The 19202-nt window shown below is 32.7% G+C and overlaps 1 protein-coding gene across 1 annotated transcript in view; it reads left to right on the top strand.

Annotated features, from left to right (window-relative positions):
- The window catches only part of LOC132698683 (otoferlin), a 31796-nt gene extending 15145 nt beyond the window's left edge, over positions 1-16651 (top strand). The window contains exons 17-28 of the mRNA XM_060664875.1: positions 156-415; positions 2204-2251; positions 2307-2443; positions 4770-5045; positions 6866-7036; positions 7868-8013; positions 10104-10252; positions 10300-10487; positions 12987-13225; positions 13282-13517; positions 14391-14491; positions 16471-16651. Of these exons, the coding sequence (XP_060520858.1) occupies positions 156-415; positions 2204-2251; positions 2307-2443; positions 4770-5045; positions 6866-7036; positions 7868-8013; positions 10104-10252; positions 10300-10487; positions 12987-13225; positions 13282-13517; positions 14391-14491; positions 16471-16651 (2132 nt within the window). The remainder of the gene's footprint in view (positions 1-155; positions 416-2203; positions 2252-2306; positions 2444-4769; positions 5046-6865; positions 7037-7867; positions 8014-10103; positions 10253-10299; positions 10488-12986; positions 13226-13281; positions 13518-14390; positions 14492-16470) is intronic.
- The last annotated feature ends 2551 nt before the right edge of the window (positions 16652-19202 follow it).

The raw sequence follows: 19202 nt of genomic DNA, 5'->3' as shown, positions 1-19202 counted from the left end.
TTTGTGATTTTCACTATACATCTATCCGCCAACGTGCAGGGCGAACAAAAGAACATCACATTTATTCATCCCCTCCTAAACTTGGTATAACAACGAACTCAAAATTGCCTGCGTTATTCTGCGTATTTTTTTTCAATATTTTGAACGACTTGTAGGTTCCGAAACCCTCGTCACTTGTAAAAGTTGGGACGAGAATTTAACTTTGCCCGAAGAACAACCTCAATCCGGGAGTAAACTACGCGAAAAATTTCATAGTATAATACGCTATCTGTGCAGGCGGAAATTGAAAATCGGCGATAATGTGCGCAGAAGCACTTATCGGAGCGACGGTACTTATTCGTCGTTGCCCAGTGACGTAGATGATGAATTTGACGAAGATTTCGACTGGTGGACGAAATTTTATGCCTCACTGGAGGTAGGAAAAGTAACCGCATTTCGCACATAAAACACATCTTTTAAATTCCAATATCTTAGTGCGGGAAAAGAAATTAATATTACTTCTTACTTAAATACAGTTAAAATATTTTAGTTTGGTACATTGGTTAAGATAACATATTTAGTTTCATTTCAGCATAACTGAAATCTCAGTACACAGTTATTGTCATTTGCAATTTTTTTAAATGAACTAGGGAAATATCAAAATTACGATATTTTTACTTTAATATTTTAGTAGATCAGAGGGTAAGATGATTTACTTTGTTTCATTTCAACATAAATACAGTTAAATCCTTTACATAAACTTTTTGGTTAGCTGCAGATTGCTATTTACTCAGCAAATCCACTGCAAACAGCTTCTAGAGCTTCATCCACATCTGCCTTGTTCCAGCTGTCACAATTAATTTTCATTTTGTAATAATAAACCACCTGCAAAATAAAAAAAGTAGGAAAAGAGGGCCAAATAATATAGTAAGTGATGTTACCCGCCATGCTGATATATCATTTTGCCAGTTTCATTGTCATTTGCAACTTTTAAAAATAAAAATAATTCTAATTACACATCATCCTTAAAAATATTAAAAACATTTTTTAAATATAAAATGAAGATATTTTTATTTAAATATTTTAGTAGCAGAACCGCTGGTAAGATGATTTACCTTGTTTCATTTCAGCATAAACACAGTTAAATCGTTTATATTAACTTTTTGGTTAGTTGCGCTGCGAACAGCTTCCAAAGCTTTGTGCATATCGGCCTCATTACATTGGTTTTTATTTTAAAAGAATAAACAATCTACGAAATAAAATAACAAGGAAACAAAAAATGCTTCCAAAATGACAACTTTTAAAAATAAAAAATAATTTGAAAGAAACAAAATAATAATACTCAAGAAAGATAACCATCACGTTAGCAATGACACCACTTATGACATTTGCTGCTGTCATCATTATGACAGAGTGGTTATCTTTCCTGCTATTTATTGTGGTCTACTCATACGATTACAGAAGAGTCCTGAAAATATTTCTTAAATATAAAATTAAGAAATTTTTATTTTATTTATTTTATTTATTAACTTTTTGGTAATACGAAGATTGCTATTGCTTCAGCTGGAAAAGCTTCTAAAAATGTTGTATAAGTAATATTTTAAGTAAAATTAGAGATGAAATATAACGACAATGTTATTATAATAAAATTTGTTCAAATAACAAAACCAAATGCAAATAATAGGTGCAACATTATAATTAAATCTTAAAATTAGAGATTATTAAAAACTACGAATACTACTTGAATTTCGGAAACTATCCATTGATGTTTGGAATAATTTCACAATATCTGCCAAACCCAAAAATCAATGCTATTGCGAATTTTCAAAGCTGCGCAAAAAAGTCTGTTTTACACGTAGGACACCAATTTTTCCAAATCCATTTTTCTTCAGCACACAACACACTGCAAACTTTTACCATACACTCCTTGATAAATTCTGATTATGTTCTTTGTTTATGAAACATTTGCTGGTGTTTAGTTGATCAGTTCGTCCTTGAAATGGGTTCATTACACAGCAAACAAACAGGCTTACCAATACACATTGCGCATCATCTGTAAATTATGTTCATAAGTGTACCGAATAGTCTTAAAATTATTTTTTAAATATAAAATTGTCGACTAAACGGAATCTATATCCTAACAGTGTTGCCGGCATGTGCAAATAGTATATGCAAAATATTGTGTTCGAAGATTACAAAATAATTGTAGAAGTGTCACTTTTAGGACGGCGCCAGTTTATCAACATCAACATCCCGGATTAACACACTAAAGGTATTGTTTTTAGCATTGATATCTGAAAATATAAAACCTCCGACGTGGTTATCAGGTATACAAAAACGAGCTTGAACTCCAGCCGGAATTCCAAGGCTTTTCGGATATGCTGACTACATTTCGAATAGCGAAAGGGCGACGAACTGGCATGGAATTTCTAAACGAGGAAAATACAACGGCTCTCTTCAAAGGGTTTGTACCGCGAACTCAGCTCACTCCATTTCGCTTTAATTTTAAACGTCTTTTCGGCTGTGCTTTTCTGTCCGATATGGTTCGGTGCGAATCATCTTGGTTTTACTAATTTATTATTTAGCCTTGAGGAACGCCTTAGGAAGTAGCGTATTCATTGAAGGTGAGACCATAGAAATAGACGTCTACGCGGTGGGACAAGTATGAAGAAAACAAGTTCACCAGCTATTCAAAAAATCCAAAAGTACGAAGCTTGTGGATTAGAATCTTGCGATCCAAGCGATCGAACGCTGGTGAAAAATCAAAATATACGAAGTCCACTTGAAAGCCTTCATCGATAGTCTCAGAAATATACTGAGATACAGCACTAAAATTGCTAATGGTCGGTCTCCCTTTAAAATGCAACATTCTTGAGGGACTATCTGGTTTTTAACAACATGGGATATTTGGTCATGACCCATTATGGTTTACAGTCTGTTTTGTGTACAGAAACAATTTTAGTCATTTTCTATATACCAGTAATGGCTTTATTAAAGAGTAGATTAAAAAGTATTACAAAGTCCTTAATGTTTATATTTTCAATGTGGTATGAATTACTGAGATTTCTATTTTTAGGATCTTTTTTATTTGCATATTTAATGTTCGGTTGATAGTTTTTATTAGAGTCACTAATTGCAGATTTTAGCTTTGACCTAAGACATTTAAAATTTTGTCATACTGCAGGACTAGCCGTACTTCAGACTCTTTTGCGATAAAATCAGAGAGGACACTTTTTATTATCTAACTTTTTATAACGGGGGACAAAGAGCAGGCAGGCTCACGATCCTATTCTTGAGAAAGAAATGACTAAGTTTAGGAACATTACTTACATACTTAGCAGGAAGTTAGCTTTTTTAAAATTAAAATTATTATCCAGCGACATAAGAAAGTCGTGTTTCATATGTATGGCATGAGGAAATTGAAGTGATGAATGAATAGCAGGTTAATGATCATCTTGCTGAACTAACCATATAATGTCTGATAATTGCCTTATGACCAAGTCCAAAATTTATTTTTTTCTATTTCAAACCAAGTTACTCTGAGAGAGGTTTATGAAGTTTCTAAGCAATCTAGCTCATTGATTTTCTAGACCAGTACATAGAAAGTCCGAGTATTGAATGTTATTATCACTCTAAATACATAAATCATAATCTACAAATAAAATAAAATGAAGGTATTTTAAAGTAACTGCATAACTGTTGGGATTTTCATAATATACCTCCCCTGCAATGAAGCATTCACCTTCGCAAAGGGAATAAGGAAAATGGAAAAGGAACTTAAATTACGAAAAGAAAAGAGAAAAACGAAAGGACAAGCACAACTATCACGAGAGGTGGTTTCCAGATAATGAAAAATCATTGATAGGCAAAGAGCGCAGGTCAGCAGCTGAGGTCAGAAGGAATTATGTCAAAAGTACATCAAAGACCCTTAAAAAAAAATTCATAGAAATCTCTAAAATTGTCCCTTATTTTGCTGCATCCATCTCAAACAATATTTAACCCGGTACAGAGTAGATTACGACCCAGTTTGAGTTAAGCTCTGCAGAAGACAAGAGGATGATTGGGGAAACGTCAGCAAGTTTGAGGTGTTAACAACTGACGTAAATATTACTATAGTTGCCCGTGAAAATTTCTTTGGAAAATTAACAAAGATCCTGTTGATTTTAAAGCATTTTTGCCACAATCAGCAAGATGCAGTAAGTACTTTGACTTGATGAACTCACATGAAATATGTAAAAATTAAAACAGCTATTCCTAGAACTGTAAGGGTATATAAAAATAACAATTTTTAAATATTTTGGTTTTGGGAGAGGGAGAGAGAGGAAGGGAGAGAGAGCGGGTGAGGGATGGAAAGAGAGAGGGGGAGTGAGAAAGAGAGTGGGGCGGGGGAGGGAGGGAGGAAGAGAGAGAGAGAGAGAGGTTTAGTGTTGAGAACTGCCTCCATTCGTCAAAGAACGGTGGTGAAATCTTCAAATGTCATTTGATATTTTCATATAACACACAGTTTTGATTCCGGTACCCATGTTTCAGCTTAGTGTGGTGATCTAGAAAGACTTAGACAAAGAAAAATTGGTTAGAAAAACTCATAACCCATAGGATATTAATAAATACATACATCACTACATTTTCAAACATCTTATCGCAGTCTTGCAAAATTAATTTTGGTGAAAAATTCAATACTGACTTTGCATTGGTGAGGTGAGATTTTTCGCATCAAATTTTTCAACTTCTATCAAACAATCTCATATTTTCCAATACTCAAAAAAGGGTGAATTAATTTTACTTGACAGAGCAATAAAGATCTATCGCTGGCCGCCCCCTGCTGGTGACGAAAACGACTACGTATGCCCGAGAGGTACTTCCGTCAAAGATGGAGTACTGAAAGATTTCCCAGAGAATACCCCGTTGCCTTTCCTGTTAAGAGTTTATTGCGTTCGCGCTATTGGTTTGCGACCAAAAGACCTTAGCGGAAAATCCGATCCTTATCTGTATTTGACGGTAGGAAACAAAACAATCGACGACCGCGAACATTGTATGGCTGGCCAACTGGATCCGGTTTTCGGAAGGTAACTTTGAAAGCTTGAATAACGTTTAGTGTACTTCATCCTAAATTTTAGGTGCTTAAGTTAAAGCTTTTCCTTCTTCTCGCTAACGTTCTGAAACCGTTTCTAAGTTCAAAGGGTCCTTGGCGTAGAACTGGATGTTATTTATCTCATTCAGTTATGCTACTTTTAAGCTATGGCTTAAATTCGCATTATCCAAAAGTTTGTACCAGCTTCTTCTTCTTCCAGTACGGTCATTTTAGCTTTTGCTCGTCGTAGCTCGATTGACTCCTGTTATTGTTGAAGCGAACCAGGGTCTAGGGTTCTTTAACCAAGAAATTCTTCTTTTGCTGGATCGCCGTTTTCATTAGAATTAGTTATTTCCGTCTGTTTTTGCATTCTACGAAGCACTTCTTCATTGTCTATCCAAGATTTTCGAATATCCTGCTGCAGGACCGCTGCTTCCGTTAAGGTCCAAGATTCCATACCATAAATGAGAACAGGAAAGACATACCATCTTAGTAAATATCGCTCTGACTTTTTCAATGAAGCATCGAAATAACCTTTCTATGCGTCGTTGATATATCATGAAATGTCTATCTGAAGTTTAACTTTAAGCCCTCTAAGCCATATTCGATGTTGACTTCTCACCCTATTCAATAGCTGCTGGCAATAATAATGTTATCATCAACGTTGCCAATATTATTCACAAGTGTTACTGCATCTTGATTTTCAAATGCCTTCAAAGTATATGTTATTTGCCCCCAATATTGTGAAATTACTCGTTCAGCTTTATTGTCTAATACCTATCAAACGCCTTAGGGTAATCCATAAAGCGGAAGAATACATTTTCTAATGCTGAATCAACCAACGCGTTGTGTGGCAATCAACAACTCCGACTTCAATACAGAACATCCTCATTCATTAATAAATAAGGCACTTCAACATGTTACTGAACCAAAGGCTGTCGACAATTCTTTGAGTGACATTGACATTTTTTTAGTATTATTTTTATGTATGCGGGATGTTTCGTTTTGCTAAGAGAGTAACCATATTTATATTTTTAAAAATTTTCGTTGTTCGCTCCATTTCGAATACGAATTTTGAGTAGTTTTTGAGAAAAATAAACTTTTCCGTTTTTGCGAGAAAAGGTATTTGAAAAAAATTGTTTCTTATACTTGAAAACTAAAATTGGGAATTTTTGTTATGGATCCATGGAATGGTTAATATTTATTGCTTTTACCTATCTGTGACGAAAATGTATTATACAGGGCGGTCACAAATTACCATAAAAAATATTTTTTGTAATTAAGAAAACTTATTTATTTTTATTATTATTATTTATTACTTATTTTTACAAGATACCCATGAAAAAGAAAACTAGTAAAATTGTTCCTTCGACGAAAATACAGCTTTTATTTGACATTTAGTTGTCCGTAACTTTTTTTGAAAGAAAAATTGGCTTTTTACAGTGTTCAATGTTATATAAGAAATAATAATACTCACGGACATATTTTTCATTTAAAAAAATAAAGTTGATTATTCTTCTGGCACGACGGAACACGCTGTATACATACAAATACTACAAAAAAAATTTGTACTTATGGTCAAGCACTTTTTCTATTTTTCCTGTGTCGCAAAAATATGTTCACTATAGATTATACAGATATTCCCATCATCAACTACTCCTACATGAAGTGTGGTTTTCGTGTTGTTTTTTCAGATTTTTATAAATTCTATAAATTATTATTACTTTGAAGGTTCACTTTAACGTGCTTATTTGAACAAATCATCATCCTATAAAACCTCTACCTTTATTTCAACTGATCGGTTGTATTTCGAAGGACTTTCGAGCTACAAGCTGTCTTTCCGTTGGACCACACCCTGACGATTTCCGTTTGGGACCGCGACGTAGGCAAATACGACGAACTTATAGGCGAGACCAAAATCGACTTGGAGGCCCGATACTACACAAAGTTCAGAGCGTCCTGCGCCATATCCGAAGCTTACCATGAGTGAGACAGTCTGGCTTTAATTATTCTTCTTACATATATTATATCCAACATAAACAAACCCTTCACTAGAAGTACGAACTTCACGCAAGCTTAAATTGACACTTGAAATTGATATGGATTTGAAAAAAAATGCATTTATACGGATTGAATGAACGAATTTTTTGAAAAAAATGCTTTAGTATTGGCAAATATATCAAGTATCTTTCAAATTCGATTTTACTTTCAACACATAAAACTTAAACAATAAAATTTAAATGCGTCATTTTATATTTGTATTCATTTTTTCATAATTTCATATTTTTAGCGCTGCAATGTTGGCGCTCCTTCGAAAAAGTAGCATCAACATTGAAATTATAAATGGGACACCATGGACATTATTACATTTAAAGAGTAGATACGTTCTTTAGTGTTTTTTTAAAATAAATTATTCTTTATTTTACGACCAAATCATAGCTTCAATTTAATTTTTATTACTACGACACTGTAATTTTAAAATTTTGAAAGTAGCTTATGGAGGTACTGTCCATCATTTTTTAATCTCTATATACTATACAAGGTAGGTCAAAACTAATGCTACGAGATACAAAAATGATGAAAATGTTGTTACTGAGTGTTAAAACATTATTATATATTACAATAGCATTGTAAATAAATAAATATCTCTCTGGCAGGAGTCTACATTGTTACCTGCATCGAGCAGTTTATATGGGCCGACTATTCCGAAAAATACGTCTTACTTATTAGTAAATTATAATTGAAAAAAAAATCCTAGAGCCCTCTCTTGGTCGTAACGTCAAATTTTGATTGATTGCTTTTACGCTACGCCTGCAGGCGCGGATATTGTGCCTGGAGAGACCAAGAGAAACCCACCGAGATTCTGCAAGCGCTCTGCAGAAGATGGGGCCTGGAAACTCCCGAATACCAACGGAATTCTGTTCGCGTGGGTAGCGTGAATTTTATCCCAACAAATTTTTTAGGTGAGTCTGTCAAAGTAATATATTTGGGTTTATTAGAGGAAAATGTAAAAAAAAGTCATATATGAAGCTAACAAATATAGGGTTGTTATGGCCTATACCGAGTGTCCTCGGATTTATGGTCATTTTTTTTATGTATTTTATTATGCCAAGAGTAGAAAAATATTAATTTTCGGAAAAAAAATTACGCTGTATATTATACTTCCATTAATTCCTACTATTAATCCTATTGCAATGGTATTAAGGATTTCCTATACTTAAAGGGAGTATTTCTTGAGGCATACATATTTTTCCGAACAGAATTTTCTAACCTTGCGAAAATATCACAAACAAAACTTCAAGGCAAAAAAGAAATGTTAATTTATTTATGTCTCCCGCCGACTTCAATATACATTCTTTAAAGGATTGGGCTGTATTTGCTATCATTTCATGACGTAACACTTTGAAAGGCTTCTTTTAATCTCTGTTTCATGTTCTCTGTTGTCGTCCTTTTTGTATTGTTGGGGACAGTTTTATATATACCTGGCCATTAACAAATCCCCACAGAAAATAGTCCATCTTTGTTAGATCAGGAAGTCTAAGCGGCCATCTTATCGAAATAAGTTGTTCGTAACTTGACTGGTATAATATGCAAAAGCCCAAAAAAATGAGGCCCTACAATGTTATTTCCAATTATACTTATATTTGCATGGCCAACTAACAAAGTGCGCGATCTGATAACATTTTTTATAGTTCAATAATATTTTGAGCTGTAAGAAAGGCAGTTTTTCTAGATCAAATCATCAAATCAAAAAGTATAATTAATGTATATTGCCTTTGATTTTTCGACAAAAAATTATATTTTTCGTTTTGACTCACCCTGTATAAATGATTCAAACTAACTTCAAGAAAAGCATAAGATAAATGACTGTACTACTTCTATTTAAAATATATATAAGTTTGCCAAAAATTTAATTCCCCCGGGATGTTTAAAAATAATTTTAAATTTTCTCTTTTGATATTATATATAATTTTGTATTTTTTCTAAAAATAAATGAGATATATTACTTTGAAACACTATTTTGAATCTTTGTGTCAATAGTCCATAATACAACAAAAATATTTTTATATTACTGCATATTAATTTATTAATTCTTGTACTCTTCTTTAACTTTCTAATTTTACTGTTGTCTTAGCAGATAATGCAGACAAGTTACTACCACATATATTATATTAAATAGTCGCCTTTATTCGTGAACGAAAACTATGGCAAGAACTGAGCAAACCAAAAGGTCGTTTACAAATCTTAAACAGCTCTTTACAAGATCTTAGCATGAGTATGAGAATGACGAGGTGTTATACAGGGTTAGTCAAAAAGCGACGCCTATTTTTGAATATCTTTTAAAATTCTATACACAAATTCAACCAACACTAGTACTGAGGCGATCCCAAAGAAAAAGATCTAGGGGATTTAAATCTGGTGAACCAGTCGGTCACTTAATTCAATTGTTTCTCAAATCGTGGCAATCATTTGTCGTGTATAAATTAAATCCTAGTTTATTGATTAAATTATTATTGAATTCCTAATTTTGTCATTCCTAGAACAACGACAGAACCCTGTCTATTTAAAATAAGTAAGTTTAATAGTTAAGGGAAAAACTTAAAGGTGGCAACGCCACCATTCGATTGAGCATTATTAGAAACTATATTAAATTTCATAAATGTATGTCTAATAATTCCTGAGATATTGACTTTTGACTAACCCTGTATATATATTTTCCATGGTGGCGAAAGTTGAACGCTTGGACCAAAGCGTGGAATTGTTGCTCATTAATTGATATTTTTAGAGGAGCAATGTCCAAAATTATATTGGCCATTGAATGGCCAACCTTCGATGCCTGGAAATGGCGGATTAAGAACCTCGATCGTTGTTGAAATTCTTTTTTGAACCTTTAATCGACTCAAAGTCGCCTTGTTGTCAAAATATTAACTTGTTATCTGTAAATTGATTTTAATTCAAGACAAAAAAAAATAGAAATTTTCAAAAAACAAATATTTTCTATCTTTTCCTTTTCCAACTAGTTCAAATTTTTACTATTATTTTTGGCTCAAAGGTATTGAAGATTCAGAAATTGGCAGAGAAATCCTAGCTCTGGATGCGCTGAGGCATTGGCAAGACGTACCCTTGGTCGGCTTCAAATTGGTGCCGGAACACGTCGAAACCAGGTCTTTATTCACACCTAACAAACCCGGCATCGAACAGGTAATACCAGCAGGGTATCGAAACAGGTTTGAGAGCTCGTCTTGCAGGGCAAGCTTCAGCTTTGGATCGACATTTTCCCTCGAAGGGATTACCCGCCCCCGTCGAAGGTGAACATATCGCCCAGGAAACCAGTGGCTTACGAACTGAGGGTCATCATCTGGAACGTAGAAGATGTCATCTTGGATGACGACGAATTCCTAACCGGCGAGAAAAAATCGGATATTTATGTCCAGGGGTAATACCGAAGCAGCTCTAGGAACATATTGAATATGGTGCTTGTGGTTTCCGTTAGTCAAAGATTTTTCTCAAATTATCAGGTTCTAGGATAACTAACATTTATAACAACTCCGAGCAAGCACAAGTACTCTTTTTTTTCTGTATAAAGGTTAATGAAAGATAAAGTAGGATTTAACTGGCATATAAATAAAAGCGAATTAAAATGCACCAATGCCTAGATTTTACTTAGTACTGCTCACAATAAGTGAACAAGGACTCAAAGAAAGTAAAAAAAGATTGGAGGATAAAGCAACATCAGTTGCTTTAAGCATCAAAGAAGAGCAGAACAGAAATAAAACCTACAGATTCGAAGAAGCAGAACAATATACTAACCTGAAAACGGTGTTTACTAGAAAGTCAAGAACAAGATTAGCAGTCTGACGGACTAGATATAATAAGAGTATTAAAAGCGCAACAATTAAAATAGATGGGACTCATCCAGAGAATGTATAGAGATGAAATTCTTAAACCTATGAAAAAAGATGGATGATGGCAGAAACAAAAATGAATGACGATCAGCAAATGGAAGGAGAAAGCAACTGACTAGGAAATAGCAAAAAAGCATTTTTTGTTCGAAACGTTTCAACACCATCTAAAACAAATCGTTTCTGGACATAAGTTTATATGAATTTTTTTACTTAATTTAGTGTTTTGAATACGCAATTAAAGTTTCTCCATCAAAATTCGAGTATTACCATTTTAGAAATATTTTAATTTTTAAATAGATCTAGGTATTTCTTCGACTCTGGTATATATCGTGAAAAGTTGTTTTTTTGGACAGTTTTGTGTTACCCAACCTAATACTTTTTTTGTCATTGTTATTCTAATTAGAAAAAAATGAGCTCTTTTAAATAAGGACAACAATAAATTGTAGAGAAAACAGTGACCGTAAATAAAACAAATTTAATTTTATGATCGACATAAAAAATTATTTAGTTAATTTAAATACTTCTTGACTTGCCGAACATAATTTATAAAAAAAAATGTCACGCGATAATTTTTTCCGTCATTTTTGCAATAAATACGTTTTACTTCTAATATTTCAAAATCTACACCATTTTCAATCAGACAGTCTTACACAAAGTTACTTTCTTTAAAATGCTTTATATCATTTTTTTATGTCAACTCACTCCACTGAAATAATTTCTAGCCAGAAAAATTATCAGAACCACTAAGACATGGATATTATTAGACTAGAATATTATATTTTAAAATATATCTAGAATTTGGTGAGGAATTGAAACATGCCTTAATAACTAACCAAAATATAAATATAATATTTGAATCGCTAAAAGTAGAAACATCCAATTTTTATAACTATTTTGCTATTAGTTGGTTATGAAGATAGTTCTACGAGTTTGGAAAGCAATGCTATTGTTATTCTAATAAAAAAAAATATCCTCCTTTAAATGAGGACAACCTTTTTCTAAGAAAGACAACAAATTATATAGAAAACAGTAATAATAAAGAAAACAAATTAAAAAAATAACTAAATAAAATAAAAAATTAAATAGCTTTTAAAAAAATAAATTTTCCGCCATCATATTAGCAATGAAAATGCATTTTATTGTTAATATTCTAAAATACACATTTTCAACTGGTCAATCTTATACAAAGCTACTTTTTTTTTAATTCTTTGTATAAAATTTATATTTATTGAGCCAAACATTTGTTGATATTATTGACGCAGAATATTATATTTTGAAATATATCTAGAATTTGGTGAGGAATTGAAACATGCTTAAATAACTAACCCAAGCTAACCAGTATATAAATAGCCTAAATTATTTGAATAGCTAAAAGTAGATTTTTTTCTTGAAATAGAAACACACACATAATTTCACAGCATTTTGTTATGCTCACTTATTATTTTAATATTAGTTGTCCATGAAATTTGTGTTACCTAACTTAATAATTTTTAATGCCATTGCTATTCTCATTGAAAAAAAAAGAACAAATTAGGGAGCAAACAGTGATAATATAGAAAATAAATTTAAAAATGAACTAATGCAAGGTTCAGATAAAAATTTCTTAAAATATTTAAATAATTTAACTTAAATTGAGCTTTTGAGTTAATAACTTCACTGCCTATCTGCATCTGCATTTCGGTGGTGCTCTGTTGTTTTATATTCTTCATGGTTCTCCACCATCTTTTTAACAATGAAAATAGGTTTTATAGCAAATATTTCAAAATCTGTAACATTTTTGACCAGGCAACCTTATACAAAGTTACTTTTTTTTGTACACTTTTTTTTTAATATTAATTGAGACACGGCGAAGAAATAGATACAAATGTCAAATATACCAAATATACTTATGGATGTTGTTCGACCAGAGTTTATTGAGGAAACAGCTCGTATTATTCGAATAGTTAAAAGATGTTTTTTTTTCTTTGAAGTGGTAGGACCCAATTTTTATAATTTTATATTTCGGTTAAATATGCTTTCACACGTCCTAGTTGGCTAGACGACGCCGAAAATAGTCAATACACGGACGTCCATTACCGATCTCTCACTGGCGAAGGCAACTTCAATTGGAGATTCGTCTTCCCGTTCCATTTTATAGCTAGCGAAAACCGAATGGTGATTTTCAAAAAAGACTCCATGTTCGACAGATACGGTTACGAAGTGAAAATTCCGTGCAAATTAAACTTGACGGTTTGGGACAACGACACGTTCACCAAAGACGATTTTTTAGGTGGCATTTCGGTGGCCGTGGTGTTAGATCCGACGAAAAGGTGTTTGGTTTTTCAGGCTCGCTGACTTTGGAACTGTCCAACATGCCTCGGGGCACCAGGTCGGCCAAGCAGTGCGGCCATTCGATTATGGGCTCCGACGCGAAAAGGATGAACCTTTTCAAAGTCAGGAGAACGAAAGGATGGTGGCCTTTCTTGTCCGGTCACAGCGAAAACGCACGAACAAAACTCACGGTACTAGTTCCCACTAATTCGGAAAAAAATATGCCGTTGCTGGACGCGCCATGTGACAGAGTTACTTTAAACTCCGTTTCTGAAGGGCAGATTAGAGGATAGTTCGAGAAAAAACACTTAAAAACCAAGAAGAAAACTGCAAAACAAAAAAGAACTGATTAATTATGTTTCACTTGGTAGAAAGTTCTCAGGCAGACGCTCTAACATGGTCTATTAAACATTTTTAATGACAATTTTGATATTTTACATACAGCCACAAATAGTAGAAAATTAAATTTATTGGAAGTCATGGAGATTAACGAAATGATACATACAAATGTATTGCCTAACGTTCAATTAGATTTAAAAACTGGCATTGTTAAGGTAACATATCAGTCTGCCTGTAAACAATACTTGTGAAAATCCCAGTAAACAGTTTGTTTTCTAAAATCAATTTTCTAATCTCTAAGCATTTTGGTGGGAAAATTTGTTTTGGAATGGTTCACAACATGTCGATCTAGAGTATCAGATACATTTTCTTGTCGATTGAAAGAAAAAAGGATTTAAGGAAAGGAGCAGAATTAAATTAGGATTATGCAGTTTGCAAAGTTATTTTTTTATTTTTATAATTTTTATGTAATTTATGCTTCTTTACACCTGTATATTACCACTTTATAGTCTGCCTGAGTGTTATTTCATTATTTTCTTTGACTTATTTATTATTTCACCAATGGCATTCTAGACCCAAATGTAGAAAAAAAATATTTTATTTTAAAGATTACAAACCGCAAAGAACTTTTAGTGTAACAGTACGAATCAAAGGAATTCGTAGGAATCGTGACCCTCCGCTGTAAACACCTCATTAGTACCAAAGGTTTTTGTTTTTATTTTATATATTAAATAAAAATGAATGAATAATTACATTCTCCAGAGTCCCGAAATTTTTGGTTTCAGGGGAAATTAGAAGCTGAACTTGAAATACTCACGAAAGAAGAGTCTCAAGATTCACCGGCTGGTGTAGGCAGGCAAGGGCCCCAGGCTTTAAATCCACCAAGGTTTGTCACTGAAATAGGCTTCAAAAGCAATCAAAAAATAACATCTATTGTAACACCTTGATAATGTTGGTATATTGCTCTATGGAACATTGAAGTACTAAATAGCTAGGACGTAATTGACAGCGCTTCCACCATTTGTCAACAAATATTTCTGCCACTTAATGTAATTAGAGTAAGCTGATTCAAAAACGTAACTCGTGGATAAAATGAAAATGGTGACATCCAATCTCATTTCAAGAATTATATATTTTCATGTAAAACAGTTTGAAGCAGTTTATGCTTTTTTTATCAAATATAGTTCAAACTACTCCTTTTCCGTCTGATTAACGAAGAAAATTGATTACCTTTATTCATTGCCCTCCCATAAATATCCTTTGGTAAATGAAGTGAAGACTTATGATAAATAATTAATACATTCCGTTGTCAACAGATCAATAGCGTTTAGAAGTCTTACGATTAAATACGACCGTACAGTCAGCTCGATACGAAAACCAAATAAATAACAATAAGTGTGGACTTCTGCGGGGCTCTGAGCAACAAAAGCAGCAATAACTTTTTTGTGGGTCCACTCTTAGAATTTTCTCTTATAATACCACCTCCACCTCTCTTTGGGAATATGATATGAAGAGAGCCAACAAATCACCATAATGACTGCATGTGCAACGTTCGTAGATATAATACTAAGAATTTGAAAAACATTATTTATTCGAACCTCAAGTCCCCAAGTGTCACACGGCCTAGATGTCCTGCCTGCAGATTCAGCCCATTCAGAAGACAATACCACAAGTGTTTCTAAACCTGTTAGTTAGTTATTTTCACAATCACAACTTAATGACTTAGTGAGGACTTACGTTTACCTTGTTTCACTTACTTATAGCACCGATATTCCTGGTCTAATGAAAAACCTGGTATCGAGTACAATTCTGAGGACTGGAGGCGTTTTATTGACTCATCCAAGAGAAGCCTTAAAGCTGCGGAAATTTTCTTGCTTCTGTACCTGTTGCCCACTAAACGAAGGTTTTCAACCAAAAATAAATGGACTATAATTGTTATCTAATTTAGATTTGTTAATCCAGGTTTTGTTGTAATGTTTAAATCTTGCGAGATTTTCATTTATTAATTCTTTTAATCTTGTTGAACGTTTATAAATTGTTGGTCTGTGGTAATTAAAACTTCATGAATGTTGTAGTAGACATTGGCTCATGTCTTTTAAACACATGTTTTATATATACATAGCTTGGGAGTGTCCGACCATTTTTTTTGTTATTTTTTAATTTATATTTTACTATATTGAATTAGTTGCTCAAAATCTCCACCCTGTTACATTAAGAGGAACATTATCCAGTCATATTGAAAGATCATTTTCAATGAAACGTGAAAGACGTTCTTCAAGTTATAAACCATATAAATATTCACCGAAAATTTATCTTGAAAACGGAATTCCCGAGTTTATCGAGGATTTTCAAGTTTCGTGTGAATGAGGCTTCATCACTAAATAATATTATCCGAGAAACAGTTTGTTTTTTCAATATCCAGCTGCTAAATTCAAGTCTTGAAGGGCAGTTTTTGAAGCTTGAAATTGTGTAAAATTCTCCATACTCTCATCCGGGCTTCTAAGTATTGCCTCTTCATGAGCAAGTTACTGTGTTGAACTGGATCTTCAGAGGTAGCTGTAGGAAACTTGTCTTTTTCTCTCAAACATGGACATTTATTCGAAAATATAAAGTTGTGCCTTGAAGAGTATTTTAATGTATCACAAGCAGAATTAATTTAATTTGACGTTTACTGTCACAATACGTAAGATTCACAGCCACCTGGACTTTTTAATAATAATATTAACAGCCGAACGTCCTTAAAATTTAAATAGGCTTTTTGTTGGTTTATTGAGGGTAAAATATCTTCCGTTTATGAGATCCCAGGCAAGACATGACCATTTATCTTGTGTGCCGGACTATACTAAAAATGGCTACCTATTTCAGAAGGCCCAACACTTCTTTCGCGTGGTTCAAAAACCCGCTGAAATCGCTCAAATACGTGGTTTGCAAGACTTACGGCTGCACCCTGGTGAAATACTCCTTGGTGATCCTGGTGATATTTTTTATCGGCGCTGCGGTGTACTCCGTCCCAGGTTACTCTGTGAAAAAACTGTTGGGAGCTTGATGAAGGAAGAAACGACTCCGAAATGATTTTTGTTTTTTCGTTTTCCTGCAAGCGAAAATAAAAGTTATACGCCCAGCGCTTAACATGATTGAATAAATAAAGGGTCGTTATTAATAGTCGAATTTTTTTTATTTGTATTGGTAAGGCAATATTCGAAAAAGTTTATTCAGCGTTGCGAGTAAACAAGGCGGTTGTGCGTGTGGGCTTTTTAATTTCAGTTTTCCATCAGGTGCTGAAGAAAAAGGTGATGCGGCATTCGCCGTTAGTTTTAGTGTAAGTGCCCATCGAAATGTTCCAAATCCACCTCTAAATTCGATAGAAATTTCAATCTTTTCGGATAAACATAGATATTTAAAGAAATTAAAAACCTTAAATTTATGAGAAAAAAACATGACAAAAATGAAACTAATAAATCGAAAATATTAACCGAAAATGGAGGGTTGAGGAGGACATTATAGTATGTGCGGATAGACCACATTGATGTGCATTTTCTATGAAAATATGAACCTTCTCAGATCAACATAAGTTGAGAAATAACCTTAAAATCTCAATTCAAATGGAAAAAATAGTTTAAAAATCAATGATAGATATTGAACGTTTTATATATTATTTGTTAATAATTTTGAGAAGTTGAAACTTATATGTTAAATACTCTAATCCTTCCTCTATTCAATGATACCAAAGAGATTCACACAAGTTATACCGTTTGCCGTCGGTAACGGTTTTTTTGCGACGCTGTACATTTATAACAAGTAATTAATTATATTTAAATTGAGAGGGCTGGGGAGAACTATATGGTATCTGTTGACCTCCATCTTTGATAAAAATTTCAATCTTCTTGTAGAAACGTAAATGATTTAAAAAATTTTTGAGGAAAAACATGATAAACATGAAAATAATTAATTGAAAATACCAACCGAAAATGTAGGTATGGTGGACATTATAGTATCTACGAATAGACTTCATTGATGTCCATCTTTGTGCCAAATTTCAGCCGAATAGGTTAATATCGACCTCGATCCAAAATCGTGATTTCTCAAACTAATTTATATTTTTGTTTTTTTAAGATATCTACGTTGCTTCGAGAAGGTTGAAATTTTTATCGAAGATGGAGGTCAACGAGGTCTATCCACAGATACAATAAAGTTTCCACCAGCTCCATCCATTTAAATATAATTAATTACTTCTTATAAATTTACAGCCTCACACAAAAAGTAATATATGTTAAATGTAAAAAATGTTAAATAGAAAAGTTATGGACGGGGATAAAGGAAAAAAATTAAAATTATTTTGAAATATACAGGGCGCTTCATAAATACGCGGGAAACCAAACTTACCAAATCAAATATTTTTTTAATCAATCACCCTGTGTATTATTACAGTAGTAAATCCTCCATTTTATATTCAATATAGGGTTGTTATATACTGAGTGTCTTCGGGTATATATATATGTATATGTACGGATGTACAATTTTATAAGGTCTTTTATCCTATATATGTCTTGGAATGGTTTATGCCGAGTGAGACAAAATAAGAAATATTAATTTGCGTGAAAATGTCAAATGGAATACCCTGTATATTATACTTCCATTATTTACTTCAATTATTGCTCGTTGAATTTTATCAATCTTTTTTGAGGTATACGCTTTTTTACTAGACAAAATTGTCAAATTATGAGAAAATATCGCAATAATCCAAGAAAAATAAAAATATATATTTTAATGTTTAATTTTGTGTAGAAAAATTTAATTACAATAATAAGTAAAGTGAAACTTAATTAAACGGATCTTTTTTGTTTTTAGCTTTTATGTGTATTTCTGGAACTAACATCAATATTAATATTGCGATTTTAATATTATCCCTAGCGTAAAATACTGTTTAAATTGTTTTTCTATAGCTGCAGAGTTCATGATTTTATTTTTGTTTAAATGCGCATTACCTTTTGTGCCAACGTTTTTTATTTATATTTTATTTGTTTTTCTGTATTTACATGTAACCAATGCTATTATCTGAAACAATTATTCTCAATCCGTCTCTGTAAACTTCCCACGTTCAGGTAATATTTATTTTGGTCTCAAACTTTTCACTTTCAAAAAAACGTATGTATTTTTAAACGGAACACACATTTATGAATCACCCCTTATATTTGAAAATAATTTTATATTGTTTATTTTAGTCACTTTCGAATTTAATAAACAAAATAAAAAACAAAACAAATAATAAACGAGACATATTACTTTTACACACTATTTGGACACCCTGTATATTTTATAAATGAAATTGTAAACTGTAAAGTCCAACTAAGTCTACGACTACGTCACTGTATTTCTATTCAAAAATTTAATTGTTTCTTTGGGTCCTCACTTAAATGTCAACGGAATATCTGAAGCGACTTGGTACATAATCAATTGTACAGGTTGTACAGGGTGTCCGAAATAATGGTCCTTACTTCCTCAGCTCAGCAACTACGAATGATATAATTAGGGTGTTCGGTTCATCGTATTTTAAATACAAAGTACTGTATTATATTGGATTTCTAGATTCCGCGGAA

Source organism: Cylas formicarius, unplaced genomic scaffold, assembly GCF_029955315.1.
Source record: "Cylas formicarius isolate icCylForm1 unplaced genomic scaffold, icCylForm1.1 PGA_scaffold_2__14_contigs__length_35257938, whole genome shotgun sequence".
Classification (NCBI taxonomy): domain Eukaryota; kingdom Metazoa; phylum Arthropoda; class Insecta; order Coleoptera; family Brentidae; genus Cylas; species Cylas formicarius.
The sequence above is the reverse complement of the archived record's forward strand: the minus strand, read 5'-3'. Positions and strand labels throughout refer to the sequence as shown.